Raw genomic sequence first — 13,706 nt, forward strand, 5'->3', positions numbered from 1 at the left:
CTCTCCGGCTGAGGAGGAGAGGCACGTAAAAGAGGATGTGCAGGGAGTTAGTGTCGGAGCTGGGCAGAGAACCTACGCATTTTGACTCGTTTGTCAGCGCCGCGCACGGCGGTGCTGGCTGGAGGGACGGTCCGTCTGGGAATCCGGTTTGCAAGTCACTGGAGGAGGCGAGACTCGTGCCTGCTGCCTCGGGCAGGACCTGCCCGTCTCCCAGTCTGAGACCTGCTTCCTTCCCCTCTGGTGTGGGGAAACCCTGAGCATTCTTTTCAGTCAGGGATATTTACCTTTGTTCTCGCTTTCCCCTCCAACGCTGACCAGCGTTTGCAGCCCAGGTGCCTGCTTTCTCCCCTGATCCGGAGCAGCCTTGCAAGAGCTGGAGGATTTATGATTTGCTGCAGACATGGACGGTAGCCTTTGAAAAGTGGAAAAGGAAGCAGCCATAAATAACAGGCAGGGGACAGTGCCATGTGGTGGTTTTTCATTTACTAGATAGTCCTACTTTGTTCTTGATGAGTAATGGAGGCATTTGAATACGCCGCGATGACAGCAGCAGTCTGGCTCTGGGAACGTGTCGGCGTGGGCTGGGTGAGGATGGTGGCAATCAGGACAGTCGGACCATGCTGGGTAGCCTTCCCCTCCGTTCTCCACCGTCTCGCGTCCTCCTCTCGCGCTTACCCGCTGCTCTGGGCACCGCGTTTGGTGAGCCTGCACTTAAACAACCCCGAGCTGCGCCGGGAGCGCCGGGGAGCCAGGCCGTGAGCACAGCACTCACCTGAGCCTCGCCGGGTGCCGGCCGGCGGGGGGTTCTCATGCGGGATCGCTCTGTGCGTGAGGGGTGTCGGGGTGCGGATCATGGCTCACGCAGGTGCGGCCGGCTGCTGCTGCAGACGCTACTCCTTACTGTGGATTGCGCTGTTGCAAAGGTCAGTGACTCGGCTTTCCAAAATGGGAAAGGAATGTGCGTGTGCATCCCAGGGCAAGGACACCCGAGCGGGCGGCCTGGCGGCGGGCAGGCGGCTGCCTTCCTTCTCCCCTCCCCGGTACCGTCGACCCGCAGGACAGCCTCCGAGCCGAGCAGGAGGGAAGCGGTCAGGGGAGAAGTGCCCTAGTGCCGTTTTTTTGGTTTTGGGGTTTTTTTTTTTTTTTGCAAAAATAAAGGCTGCTGGAGAAGTGGATTTCCCCGAGGTTTATCACAACAAAATGAAAGCGACGAACGGACGCGGGACAGGCGGGCTTTGGCGAGGGGTGAGCGGCTCGGCGACCGCGGGCTATCGGGGGGGGCTGCCGGCGCTGGGGGGGGGGGGGGGGGGGGGCGGTGGCGGCGGCCCCGGCGGGCAGCAGGGAACGCTGCTGGGCGGCAGCGGGGGGAAGAGCCATCATCCTCCCGCCCGCCCCCCCCCCCCGCCCCGGAGCCGAGCCGGGGCTGCGGCCGGCGAGCGGAGAGCGGGGGCGGCGGGCCCGGGGCGCTCTGCCCAGCTACAAGCGCAGCCAATCCGGCGGCCCCGGCAGCGGCAGCGGCGCGGTTGCCCGAGCGGGGCGGGGCGGCGGCGGCGGCGGGGCCGGCCCGGGGCGGCGGCGGGGGCCGGGGTGGGGGGGGCGGCCCGCTCCGCGGCCGGCGGGAGCGCGGCATGGCCGAGCAGGAGCGGGGCGGCGGGAGCCGGACCCTGCGGGTGAGTGGCGGGGCGGGGCGGGCTGGGGTGTGCGGGGCGAGTGTGTGTGTGAGTACGTGTGTGTGTGTGTGTACGTGTGCGAGTGCGTGTGCGTGGGCCCGCGGGGTTCCTGCGCGTCCAAAGCAAACTCCGCGCCCGGGCTGCTGCCGCCATCTGGGGCCGGACCCGCACGGCGGCCGAGCGGCCCTGCCTCGGCGGGGCCGCTTGTCACAGCGACGGCCGGCTGCGCCCCGCGGACCCCCGGGCGGGATGAGCGTGGGGATGGGGATGGGGATGGGGCTGCGGGGGGGGGCCCGGGGCGGGCAGGGAGCGGAGCGGGGCCGGTGGCCGGGGTCGCGCAGGAAGGCACTGCGGCTGTTGGCCCCCCGCCGCTGGGTGATGGCAGCCTGCCGCTCGCTTTCAGCCCGGTCCTCGGTTCGGCTTGTTTATTTTTAGCAGCGTTCCGTCCGTGATTCTGTGTGTTAAGAATTTGTTTTCGTCGTTATTTGTTAAAACGTCGTCGCTGACCGAGGCAGACGCCCGTGGCCGGGCTCAGGAGCCAGGGCCGCGGTGTGGGAGATGGGGCTTGCGACTTCACTTTCCTTGTGGTTAATCCAGGAGGAGAGATCCTGCCTTGCTTCTTCTTTCTTGTCGGGGTTCTGCCTCCGGGCTTAGGTTAAGCAAAATTTCAGTGATAAAAATCAAAACCTTTATCCCCACGCTCCCCTCCCACCCTGGAAGCTTGTGAGTCCCAGACGCAGCTGGGGAGCTCCCCGTGTTTCTGTGGTTCCAGCCCCTGGGTGGTGGCAGGGAGCGGGGGGGTGCTCTGGGTCAGCCCTCGCAGCAGCCCTACCTCCTGGTTTTGCCTGTGCCTCCTTGGAGGTTCCCCAGGTGCTTTGGGGGGCTCTACAATCCCTCCTCGCTCCAGAAACTGGTGCTGTGGGAACGACTAGTTCTCAGGGCTGCGCTGTGGTTGGAACTCCCGGGTCGGAGTGGTGGATCTGTGGCTGCCGTTTGCATCAGATGTCCACAGATAGGGCGCTATTTATTTACACTGGTTTGGGCTGATGTGATAAGAAAAGGTAATTTTTTTTCTATAAAGTGTCAATTTCTGTTGAAATTGAGATGGTGGTGCCATTCTGCTCTTGAGGAAGAAGGAGAAGTTACTTCCTTAGCTTCCTAACAACATTTTTGATTATTGAAACTCAGGTGTATTTCTGATCACCTTTTGCTTCTTGCTCTTGACACATTTTGCTTGCTTTTGCAGTTTCTCTCATCTTGCACGTTACAAATGCAGTCGGCGTCCTTGCTGGTTATACTGTGCTGGACTTTCAGGTTGTCACTGACAAACTTTGCAGTGGCATGTTGTTAAACGAACAAACACCCATGCTCAGGTGAATGTCATGTGTTAAAATTCAGGTTTGTTCTGGCAAAAACAACATTTGGAATCTGGTATGAGCTGACAGAGTCCTTTTGAATGTAATTAATTCTGCTGCCAGTTAAAACTGAGAACAGTCTAAAAACAAGGGCAGGCATTAATAAGTTTAATTACATGTCCTTTGTGTTGCTCGCGAAGGTGTTGCGTTAGTGCGGGTAACATGTGACACCAGCTTCCCATCGTGAGCGCGCTGAGGGGTGTTTCCCAGCACCTGCCGCCCACAGAGCCCCAAAGGCTGCAGAGCATCCACCTTCGCTTCAGCCCACTGCGGCACTGCCAGGGCAGAGATCCGCAGCCGGAGTTCAGAAAACGGCGGGAGGAAGTTCAGGTTAGCAGAACATGGAGAAGGATATGCAGCATGCTGGGACTTCATCCACGCGTCCTGTCCTCAGGAAAAAAATCATTCTCTCATCTTCTGGAAGCGTGCAAGTTCTCTTGTACTGTTGTTCTTGGTTATTCCCATAACATCACTCTCATATTTATGTGTTAAATTGAAGCAGGATGAGGCATTGGGGAGGAATGGATGAGAACTCCCAGCAGTGGTCAGGAGGTTAGCGGGAAGTCAGCACCAGGCGAGGGGGGGTCACACAGGCACTGCTAATGAGGCTGTGTAGGAGACCCTGGTTTGCATCTACTGCGGGAAGAAACGCAGCCATCGGACCAGTTTGGGCTCTGCAGAGAGCGTGGTCCCAGTTTGTAACCAGCAGCAGCGAGGCTCCGAGCCTCAGGTGGGAGAGCCTGCGTACAGCAGAGCTGCCCAGCGCCCGATTTTGCTGCCCCTGGTGAAGCTGGCAGAGGATGGCGTGTGATTTACTCCCCTTTGCGACTGCTAAAATCCTTCTCCCATCTGATGTTGCAAATCAATTTGGTGGAGTTGTCCACTTTGTTCTCAGTCATAACAAAACCTAATCCCCAGGCTGGAGACAGATTTAAATTCTGTCTATGCTGCACGTGAATCTCACGGTCTGTTCCGCTGCATTTGTGCATGTAGGACCTCCTGCAGCTGACGTGTGCTGGTGAGAGGGTGAGGACTGCCCTAAAGACCCTCTTCCCAGCTGGTCAGAGAAAAGAACTGTCAGCCCTTGAAAAGCTGTATGCAGGGAGTGTTTCCTGACCAGGAGACGTGTCGCAGAGTCAAACCTGTAATTTAGGAGATCAGATCTCTCTGACAGTGGGGAGGCATTCACATTGCAAAGGCCGACTCTACAGCTGGTGTTAATGGGACATCTTCAGCTTAGTGCCTGGACTTCTTTCAAAATTTCCCTATCTGCTTGTGCTCTCTGAGTGGAACAGCAGGAGATTTAAGAAAGGCTCTTTATTTTTTTCCCTGTGTTTCAGTGTTACATTTTGTGTCTGCTCCATCCCTCTGCAGCTACCCAGCCAGGTTCCCTGTTTGTTTCTGTCTCTCAAAAATATCAGGAAAATTTTCATCATAAAACCACTGAAGCAGCAGCCGGGTGGTTTCAGGCAGGTGAGGTTCTGAAATGAAAACCAATGGGGTTGGCCCTTTGAGGGCTTGTCTTCACAAGAAGGCAATTCTGGAAAAAGAGTGTATGAGTTTAAACACACAAGGCCTATTCCAGAATAATTCTGTGTAGACAGGCCCTACATTTTTTCCTTCCTTGTAGCCTCGGCAGAGTATCTTTGTTCTTGAAAGAACATTGAGCCTGGACTCCTGGGCAGTCCCTCCAGTCATTCTGCAGAGGTGCTGCCTGCGTGGTGCCGCTGCTGCACATGGATGGTTGCTGCCTCCTTTGCTCAAAATCCAGCCCTGAAGTTTGATGAGGAGAGAACGGATTGTCCCTCCATGCTTGTTTCCCTTTGTCCACAAAGTCTTCGCTGCAGTCCACAAGGTCCTGGTTAGACTAGGTGTGCTGTCATAGCCTGGTAATACTTGACGTCCCTAATTCTGGCTGCCTATGAAGGAAGCAGGCAGAGGGGGATGGCATCCCTTTGCATGGTAATGTTTTATGACTTTTATTATTTAGAACAACAATCCTCTGTCATTGCTCTTGGGCAGTAAACCTCTTTCTTTAATAACCAGAGACTGGCTGCCTCTCTGTAGGACTCTCCAGGTCAGTGCCGGTAGCAGTAATGTTATTTCTCTTTAGAACTAATGTGGTCTTTTATGAGATTTTTCACCCCCTTCATTTCAACTGAACTTTAGGCAAGTAGAAAGGGATTAAAATAAGGCCTATGGCAGAAAGAACTGAATGTGCTGTTTGGAAAGAGGGTTTCCTGCTGTGAGATGTCTCTGGGCAGCTGGCCGTTCCCACCATATTAAAACAAAGGTGTAGGAATTGAATTTGATCAGCTCATGTAAGCCGGGACGGGACCTGAAATATACAGCGAGTTATTACAGCAAGAGATTGGATGGCCCCACAGGCAGCGTTTTGAAAAGTGATGGTAGAGAGATGAATTTGAACAAAGTGCCTCTGTCATCTTGGAAGTGTATGTATACAGTAAGCAAATGATGTTCCAGGTGAGTTTGCCCGTTAGGATGTTGGATGGCTAAGGAAGAGCACAAGTTTACAGGGACTCTGCTATCTCTGTCGCCGTGGATGCTGCTCTCTGCCCGCGCTGGGTGGAAGCAGGCAGAGCTGAGGAGTATCCATCTCCTGCTTCTGTCGCTGCTTCTGCCCCAGGGGCAGTGATGTATCGTTACACTCCTTTGGGGACATCAGGTTGTTAGGGTCTCCTGATAGAAACGTGCCTACCTTCTCGGGAGGAAATTCTGGCAGCGGGTGGTGAGTCTCGGGGCAGAGCTGGAGGGAACCGAGACGAGTCTTCCCCAGCAGCTGGGGCACACCAGCACAGCCGCACCGGTGCCCCATTTCAGGCTGAGTCCAGCCGTCGCATTGTGTGCTTAATACTGCTGCGCTTCTTCATCAGCGAGTGGATTTGTTGGGGGGTTTTTTAGCACTTGCCAGCCCTTGCCCTGTAAATTGTCTTTGGATGAAGCCCTCCAGGTCTGTTGTGGCCTGATACAGCACAAGGCAGAGACGTTATCGCTCCAAAGGCTTCACTGTAAAATGCACGCGATGCCCAAACAGGGGGAACGCTGAGTGGTCCTTCCAGTACGAAGAATGCCCTCACCCTCTGCGTCAGGGAAGCAGCTTACGGCCTTAGCAGGACCTTTTTCTTACCGTTAATACAAAGGGAAGTCTGCGGGAGCTGTGACAGGGACTTGCAAACATCTTCCAGTAAATGGACTCCTGCTGCAAATGTCATGTTACTTACCAAAGGACATGAGAAATGCTCTCTCCTCTGGAACAGGGTATTAAAATGAAAGGACCGTGTGTCCTTTGAAGACTGGCGGTGTAGAGCCCTTCTTGCACTCCGGGGCGTTTGCAGGCCCCCCGGACCGTGCCGGGCTGCCGCGGGTTAAGTGCCGTAGCGTCAGGGCCAGCTCTGGGGTGCTCGGGAGGGGATGGGGGCGGTTGCCCTGGGAGGAGGCTCTGCACAGGCAGCACTTATCCTGCTCTGCCAGGGCTGCCTCTGGCGGAAAGATCTCTCGTCCCTTCCGCTGAGGTTTCAAACGAGAGTCTCTAATTAATGACATCTCCCCACTTGATACGCAGGCAGATGCTGAGCCTTTTAGGGCTGATTTGCGACCTGCAGCGCTGCCTCCGTACAGTGCAGCATCTGGTGAAAAATGTTTCTGTTACTGACCTGGGTTGGATCTGGTCAGCCGTTCAGGAGTAAAAGACATCATGGGAGTGGGTCCTGCCGAGGCAAGAACCTGGCAAATAACCTCCTGCCTAAGAAAAGTCATGTTAATTTTAGGATTCCCAGGAGCATACAGCAGAGTATGGAGGGATATAAATACACATTTGCTGAATCTGGTGAGAACATAATATGTCCTGAGAAGCTCCCCCTTGGTAATTCTTCGTATTGCACATCTGCACTCCCACCCATGGCCTTGCAGCTGCAGTAGTTTTAAATGAAAAATAGACTTGTTTTGTTTTAATTTTAACAAAAATTCTTAGGCCAGCATGAAGCAGTCCAGCTCGGTGATGTACGTGTGTGTTACAGTGTGTAGCTGCTGAGCTGTGGGTTTAGATTATCAGTATTTCTGTTTGTCCACACAAGAGTGCAAGTCTCCGCTTGGTTATGTACCTTTTCTAATTTCATCTGTAAAATATGGAAGTAAGATTTACCATAAATGCCTTGATTCTGGGCTTATCGGGGCTTGGTGAGCAGTCTGTATTGTCAGTTCTTGAGCTGCTGGATATTAGTTCTGCACTCAGCGTCCAGAGGTAACTCGATCTGTCTGCCTGTATTAAAGTTAATTTACAGTATCATTCAGAGGAAAAGGATATGGACCCTTTTCTGTGAAAATAGTGTAAAATTGCCACAAAGTACTGGGAAATGACTGTACTCAGTTCCTAAAGATCAATTTATTCACCATAGAGATATGGGGAGAGTGGGCAGTTTAGAGAATCGCTAATGGGATAGAGAGCCTTTTGCTTCAAAGCCACGGCTTCTGATCCAGCACAGGGCTGTGCTAAGCCAGGGCTTTTAACATTTGAGGGCTGGTGGTTGTCCTTTAAGAAAAGATTGTGGTGTCGTAGTCTGTTTTTCTGCAGATGCCTTAACAGGTACCACCACAGCTGGTCCTGGCTGTCAGCCTCAGTAGATGCAGGGACGTGTCTGGGGACGGTGCTGTTGCTGAACCCTTGGGCAGTGTGTCCCCAGGCTCGTTATCCCGCCGTGCTGCGGGCGAGAAGGGGTGGCCTGCAGCTTTCAGACTCTCCATTTAGCATGCTCAGCTGGAGAACCCAGCTGTGGGCTGATCCGTTATCACCTGGGGGTTCATCCATGGCTTGAATCTTAATGACAAATCTAGAGAAGCACCTGTTTATCTTCCGCTGCTGTTTATCCTAGAATCTCCTTTGGCTGTTTTCTAGATTCAGCTTGGCATGTGATTCACTGGAAGCTGTGAATTTTGCGTGCACTGTTGACATTTCTCTGTGTTTCGGGTGGTCAGCTTTACCAGAGTTTCTAGAGAACGACAAAACTCAACACATGCAGACAAAGCAGTCTGAGAGTATACTGGGAGTATTGTTGTTTCGCTCATAAAAGACCGTGCTGAGAATATCTCAAACTCCCCTTATTTCTGTCCTTCCGTGCCTTTGAAGAAGGCGGCATACTGTCTTTGTAGACAGAGGGATATGCGGTCTCTTTGGAAGACCCTAAAGTGCTTGCCAGAAGTTTTAAAGGTCAGAGTTACCAGGATCAGAGCTTTTGTGAGCTGGCTGGCGTAGGAACATTTTAAATGGTGCAGGCTATACAGAAGGTAACTGCTCCCCTTGCTCTGAAGTTATTTTTTCCCTTGCCACTTTATGGTTTTGTTGTGTTTTCCCTGGGACTACCTAGCTAGCTATCTTTTTTTTTTTTCCCCTTGAGCTCTCTGGTTTTGCTTTAAGAGTTACAGCACCATTGATTGTATTGGCTGTCTCAAAAATGGTGTGCTGCTTGCTGTCTGTGGGCTCCCTGCTGCTAAATGCTGCCAGTGGGACTCCAGAGCATTTAGATCAATCGATAGGGCTATCATGGCCTTATTTTCCACACTGTCCCCATCCCGGGGATGTGTGTAACAATTGGAGAGAGCACACGAGCCCTCGGGTTATTGGTTACGGAGTACGGATCCCAGACACCGGCTGCATCCATGATACAGATGTGTGCATTTGGATAGGGAGAAGGGTACCTGGCAGTGCCAGCCGCTCCCCAGGCACGCTCTGCGTGCAGTGAGTGAACACGGCTGGGGTTTTAGAAGGATCTGCCATTAATTCCTCCCCATTCGCAGGTAACTTCCTTCTGTCAGTAGGGACTGGGTGCTGCGAAACAGCGTGAAATGAAGTAGGATGCTAATGGAATCTCCCACACGCATGCAGACACGGTCCTGTGCTGGCAGTCAGTGCTCAGCGCCGCCGGAGCTCAGCACTAGGTCCTGCAGACCCAGCTGTGGTACTAACGAGCACAGTAGTTTGTGCTGGGGCCAGCCGGCCCTGATCCACTCGTACTGCAGCACACCTGGAAAGTCTCACACAGCAGGTGTGATGGCCATTTAAAGACATACTTGGCTGTGCAGAGACCTGCAGTCTACAAACCTCTAATAATGTAGTCCTGACTGCATCGGAGTTTGGAAAAAACGTTTTTACTGAACATACAGCCTGTAATAGAGCCTGTAATGCTCACCAAATTATAAATGGGACAACGTAGCAGTCCCTGCTATTCTGGGCCCTCAGTTATCTCATGGAAAAAAATTCCCAGGAATATTCTGCAGTTGTTGCTAACAGATGGACTAAATAATTTCTCTGGGAAGGAAAGCATCTACTGATACTGTTACATTTTTCCTCTAGATCCCATCTAATGCCGAGGCTGAAAGAATCGCGCTCCCACGAGTCTTTGCTCAGTCCCAGTAGTGCTGTTGAGGCTCTGGATCTCAGTATGGAGGAAGAAGTGGTCATCAAGCCAGTCCACAGTAGCATCCTGGGACAAGACTATTGCTTTGAGGTAAGGAGCCTTTCTGTCCATCCCGGGGGCCGTTCGTGCCATGTGATGGGGCTGACTGGGGAGCCAGGTGCGGGCTTGCATGTTGGGCTCTCGCTGTTATAAAACATTTCTGCTCTGAATTGCTACACAGAGACTATTTCCTAGGCAGAAAATTATTCCCATCTTTCCAAGGAGGATCATACCCACAAAATCAGAGCAATGAGCTCTTTGACTTGTAACCGTTGTCGCAGCAGAGCTTGCTGCTGGCACAGGTGCTGAACTACTTAAGGCCGTGTATTAGCAGAGCATAAATTTGTAGTTTATGTTCATACAGATAGCGGAAAGTGCTAATCCCTACTCAGTGTTCACAAAGACGTTATATGTGGTCACGAAGATAGCCTACTGCTGTCAGTGGGAGTGTTGAGGACTTTGTCTAGAAAACTGAAGCTTCACTTGTTTGGGTAAATAGAAAATCTGTTAGTATTTCAGGGTTTTTTAACATCTGTTATGGCATGTGGTTAGATCTGTACTAGCAGGAGGTAGTAGGACACGTACAAACCAGCCTGTAGTTGGGTAATTCAATGCAGTATGTCTTGGGAATCATTTCACCTGCACCATGGATGGCAAAGTATTATTGCTTATGGCAGTGGCTGGACATAGAACTGGGAAATGGTTTTGTTACGGTAATAAGGTAGTCGATACTTGTGTTTCTGTGAAGAGGAGGTAACCTGTTTGTACTTGGACGTAGAAGAGCGGTTAAACGGTATATCCATGGTTGGATTGTACTGTAGGGGGTGATGGGACTGCACGTTTTCCTTGGATGGGCAGTGCTAGGTGAAAACAGCCTTGTCTGTGTCCAAGAGGAGTCAGACTGGAGAGATGAAGGTTTTTTTTCCTTTACTGAAATTAGCACACTTTGAAAGAAACGAGTTAAAAGATCCATTTCTTAAAATATAAGCAGGTAACACAAAAACAGTCTTACACAAAATGGCCCCAAACATAAACTCTGAAGTGGGCTGAGGTATAAATTTTCCAGTGCTGTTCATTCTCTGTAGAATTGAGCAAGTGCGGCAGGTCAGGAGGAGAACAGTTTTGTAAATTATATGGCCTCTATTACATTCCACTCAAGAAAGATAAAATGAAGCTAGATGGAAAATAGATGTGACATCCATAATATAAGAGTTGTTTACCAATTCTGTGCAGCACACAAGAGCAGAGGAAGGGATATGAACAGTGCTTGTAGAAAGTTGACTGAGAGGGAAATTACACGAGTCATGCACTTGTAAGGAGGAAGAAAATTTTATTTTTAAGTGAGTTGGATAAAGAAGAGTCATACAGAAAAAAGGAGCATGTTAATTGCTGTTCTGCAAATCCTGCAGAGGAAAGGAAGAATGCCAGAAAACAGGAGGGACGTTGATTTGTAACTGATGGTTACTCATCAGCAAGCTCCAGCGGGAAGGACTGAGGTGAGAGCTAAATGGCATATTGTGTTAATGTGTTGGTCTTGTATCTCCGGAGAGCCTCTTTCAAATTCAGAGTGAGGTCAGCACTGAAATGAGTTTGCAGATCTCTCAGGATCCCTGGTGGACGGCACGCAGTGACCACAGTCCGCTGCGCGCTTCGGTACAACTGATGGAAGCAAAGGGTTAGCGTTGCCTTTGGGCCGCGCGGGGCCGGAGGGACGAGCCGGGGCCGTGCCTCGTGCCCGGGCAGAGGAGCAGCGTGTGCTGGGACGGGCTGGGCGGCTGCCGCTGGCCCCTCCGGACCCCCGCCTACATTGGCACAGACAGCTTTATCGCATGGTTCTCCGTGTCAGGCAGTAGCGAAAGCTGAAGGACAAAACCGCACAGGCATCTTCTGCTCCTCAGTGCTTGAACGTTGCCTTCAGTTATCATTATGTCCTGAGGGTCCCGTCTATGGTCTGTGATCCCGAGTCCTTCAGCATTGCTTCATCTGAAAGTTCGGGTAAGACTTGGCAAAGACTGCTGCCACCCTTTAGTGGAAGCCCAGCAAAGAGCGGTAAAACCCGTGCTGGTTCCTGTGGCCTGGAACTGGGAAAGCTCTGCTTGAAGTCTGCACGAGGCTGAAAGGAAAACTGAAGCTGATGGCCAAGAGCCATCACACTGCTGTGTCTGGGAACACTGAAGAGTGAGAAGCTCAGCTGATGTCCTGGAAAAGGAGCCCTGACCAAGAAATATCAAGTGAGAAGTTACTGCCAGAGTCACGGAGACAAGGGGGACCAAGACGTTTTCTGCACAGTGGATCGCGAAGGTGCTGTGGGTTGGTAAAGGTGCCTTGTCCCTGCGCTTTGAGGCTATTGTAGATCTGTTCTCCAGGGATCATGTCAGGAACGGCCAAGTTTGCGGTCTCAAATTAAGAAGCAAAGCGTTGCTGTTGTTGGGCAGTGCCAGCCTTACACAGTTCTTAACTACCTTCTCCTTGCGGTGGGGTGGTCGGGCAGTGGACGGTGCCTAGGAAGCTGCTTCCATCACCGGCTGGCTGGTGTCTGTTGGTTCTCCGTTGTGCAAGGTACGGCGTGCCACGGGTCCTCCTCCACCGAGCTGCAGCAGCAGCCTCGTGGCTCGGAGAGCAAGATGGCAGGATTCGACATGGCTGCAGATGGAGTCGCGCTGAAGAGGGCAGGTTCAGAGAGGGAACTGGCAGTGCACCCGAACGGAGACAAAAGCGAGAGGTGCCAAAGCCATCTGCAGTGGAAAAAAACCAAGTGGCTCGTTTGGAGGCAGCTGACTGTATGAAGGTACAGTGCGATTGTTTCTCTCCTTTAGCTTGACTGACCTGCATTAAGACGTGCTGAAGCTGACTGCTCAGCTCTGCTCCCCCTCCGCTGGGTTCTGCCGGGGGTAAGGAGAGTCAGCAGTAATGCAGTGCATTTTCAAATGCTGCATTTGGCTTTTTCTGCTTATTTAGTTCTATGAAACTTGCTTTTTTTTGACTTGCTGAGTACTTGGCAGTTGGTATTTACTTGTTTTCTTCATTGATTTTTTTAAAAAAGTTACTCAACATCATCTTCTTTCTCCTTGTAAGGCTTCTCAGTCAGCATAATTGTCTAGTGCCACTGCATATGCTGCGTGTGCTAAATATACAGTGGGCATCTTAGTCCAGTAAAGGAGACTCGGAGTCCAGACTCCCAGAGCCTATTCCCGGCTCTGCTATTTGTGGGGTCCTGGTGACTCAGGCCGGGCAGGGGAGTTAGGAGTGAAGGGCTCTGTTACTGTCTTGGCAGACCAAAGTCTTGTCCTGTTGCACAGCTCGTGTCTGGGCTGTCGCAGGACATAGCTGGGGGATGCGGAGCAGGAGAAAGAAAAACTGTAGTTGCTCCAATACAACTGAAACCGTGTCGCCTCATCCTGGCCTTGCCTGAGCAAGGGAGAATTTAACAGAGCTAAATTTAACTTCACTAAATTTAGTCCAGCTGTGCAAATGTTCGCCGTTGCTCGCACGGCCCTTCAGACAGCCTGAGCTGCCGTCACGGGTCCGCGGGGCTGGCCCAGGCAGCGCTGGTTTGCCCTTCTGCACTTGGTTATGGTGGTATTTACCAGCTTGAGCCTTAACTTTTCCTCGTAAAATCTTTCAAACGCGTTGAGTGAAGCAGCTTCAGTAACTCAGTTATAATCTTCTGTTGTTACTCCAGTGAGATTCCTTCAAGTGTACTTTGAGGAACCCATGCTGTACCTAAGACATTCTTAAAATGACAAGTTTTTATCTGACTTAAGAGATCACCCGTCCGAGGACTGTGGGTAATGAATGTGAATAAGTAACATTTTAGAAATTAATGAGTTTTATTAATTGAGTTTATCCTGTACATTAATAGTATTCTAGCAGATCCAAAATCTTGATGAGACCAGAATACTCTTTATCAAGATAATTAATACCTCATGAAGAGCATTAATACCATATGATGTTTAGGTCAGAGCTCAAAGCTGGGATATTATTGCAGATCTGGGGAAAATTACATTTTTGGTCACACATGCTAGATATGACCTTCAGCTCCCATCAGCATCAGATCAAGAGGGCTTCATATCTGACACATGAGGATTTTTCCCTTCTCTCACTTAAGTATGACAGTTACAGTTTTTTTAGGTTTTGAGTGATTAGTTAAT

At 51.5% G+C, this 13,706-nt stretch overlaps 1 protein-coding gene across 14 annotated transcripts in view; it reads left to right on the forward strand.

The window, feature by feature from the left end:
• Nucleotides 1-13,706, forward strand: part of LOC115334876 (DAB2 interacting protein) — a 211,742-nt gene that overhangs the window by 154,090 nt on the left and 43,946 nt on the right. For 11 of the 14 annotated variants that reach the window (XR_003921283.2, XM_029999645.2, XM_029999647.2 and 8 more), the window contains one exon: nucleotides 9,453-9,606. Coding sequence is in view for 13 of the 14 variants with exons in the window: in XM_029999645.2 (XP_029855505.1) it covers nucleotides 9,453-9,606 (154 nt within the window). In the remaining variant the exon portion in view is untranslated. Of the gene's footprint in view, nucleotides 1-816; nucleotides 924-953; nucleotides 1,246-1,588; nucleotides 1,671-9,452; nucleotides 9,607-13,706 lie in introns of those variants that run through there. The other 3 variants (XM_029999650.2, XM_029999653.2, XM_029999652.2) reach the window with 3 other exon arrangements.

The sequence above is a fragment of the Aquila chrysaetos genome, chromosome 24 (assembly GCF_900496995.4).
Source record: "Aquila chrysaetos chrysaetos chromosome 24, bAquChr1.4, whole genome shotgun sequence".
NCBI lineage: Eukaryota > Metazoa > Chordata > Aves > Accipitriformes > Accipitridae > Aquila > Aquila chrysaetos.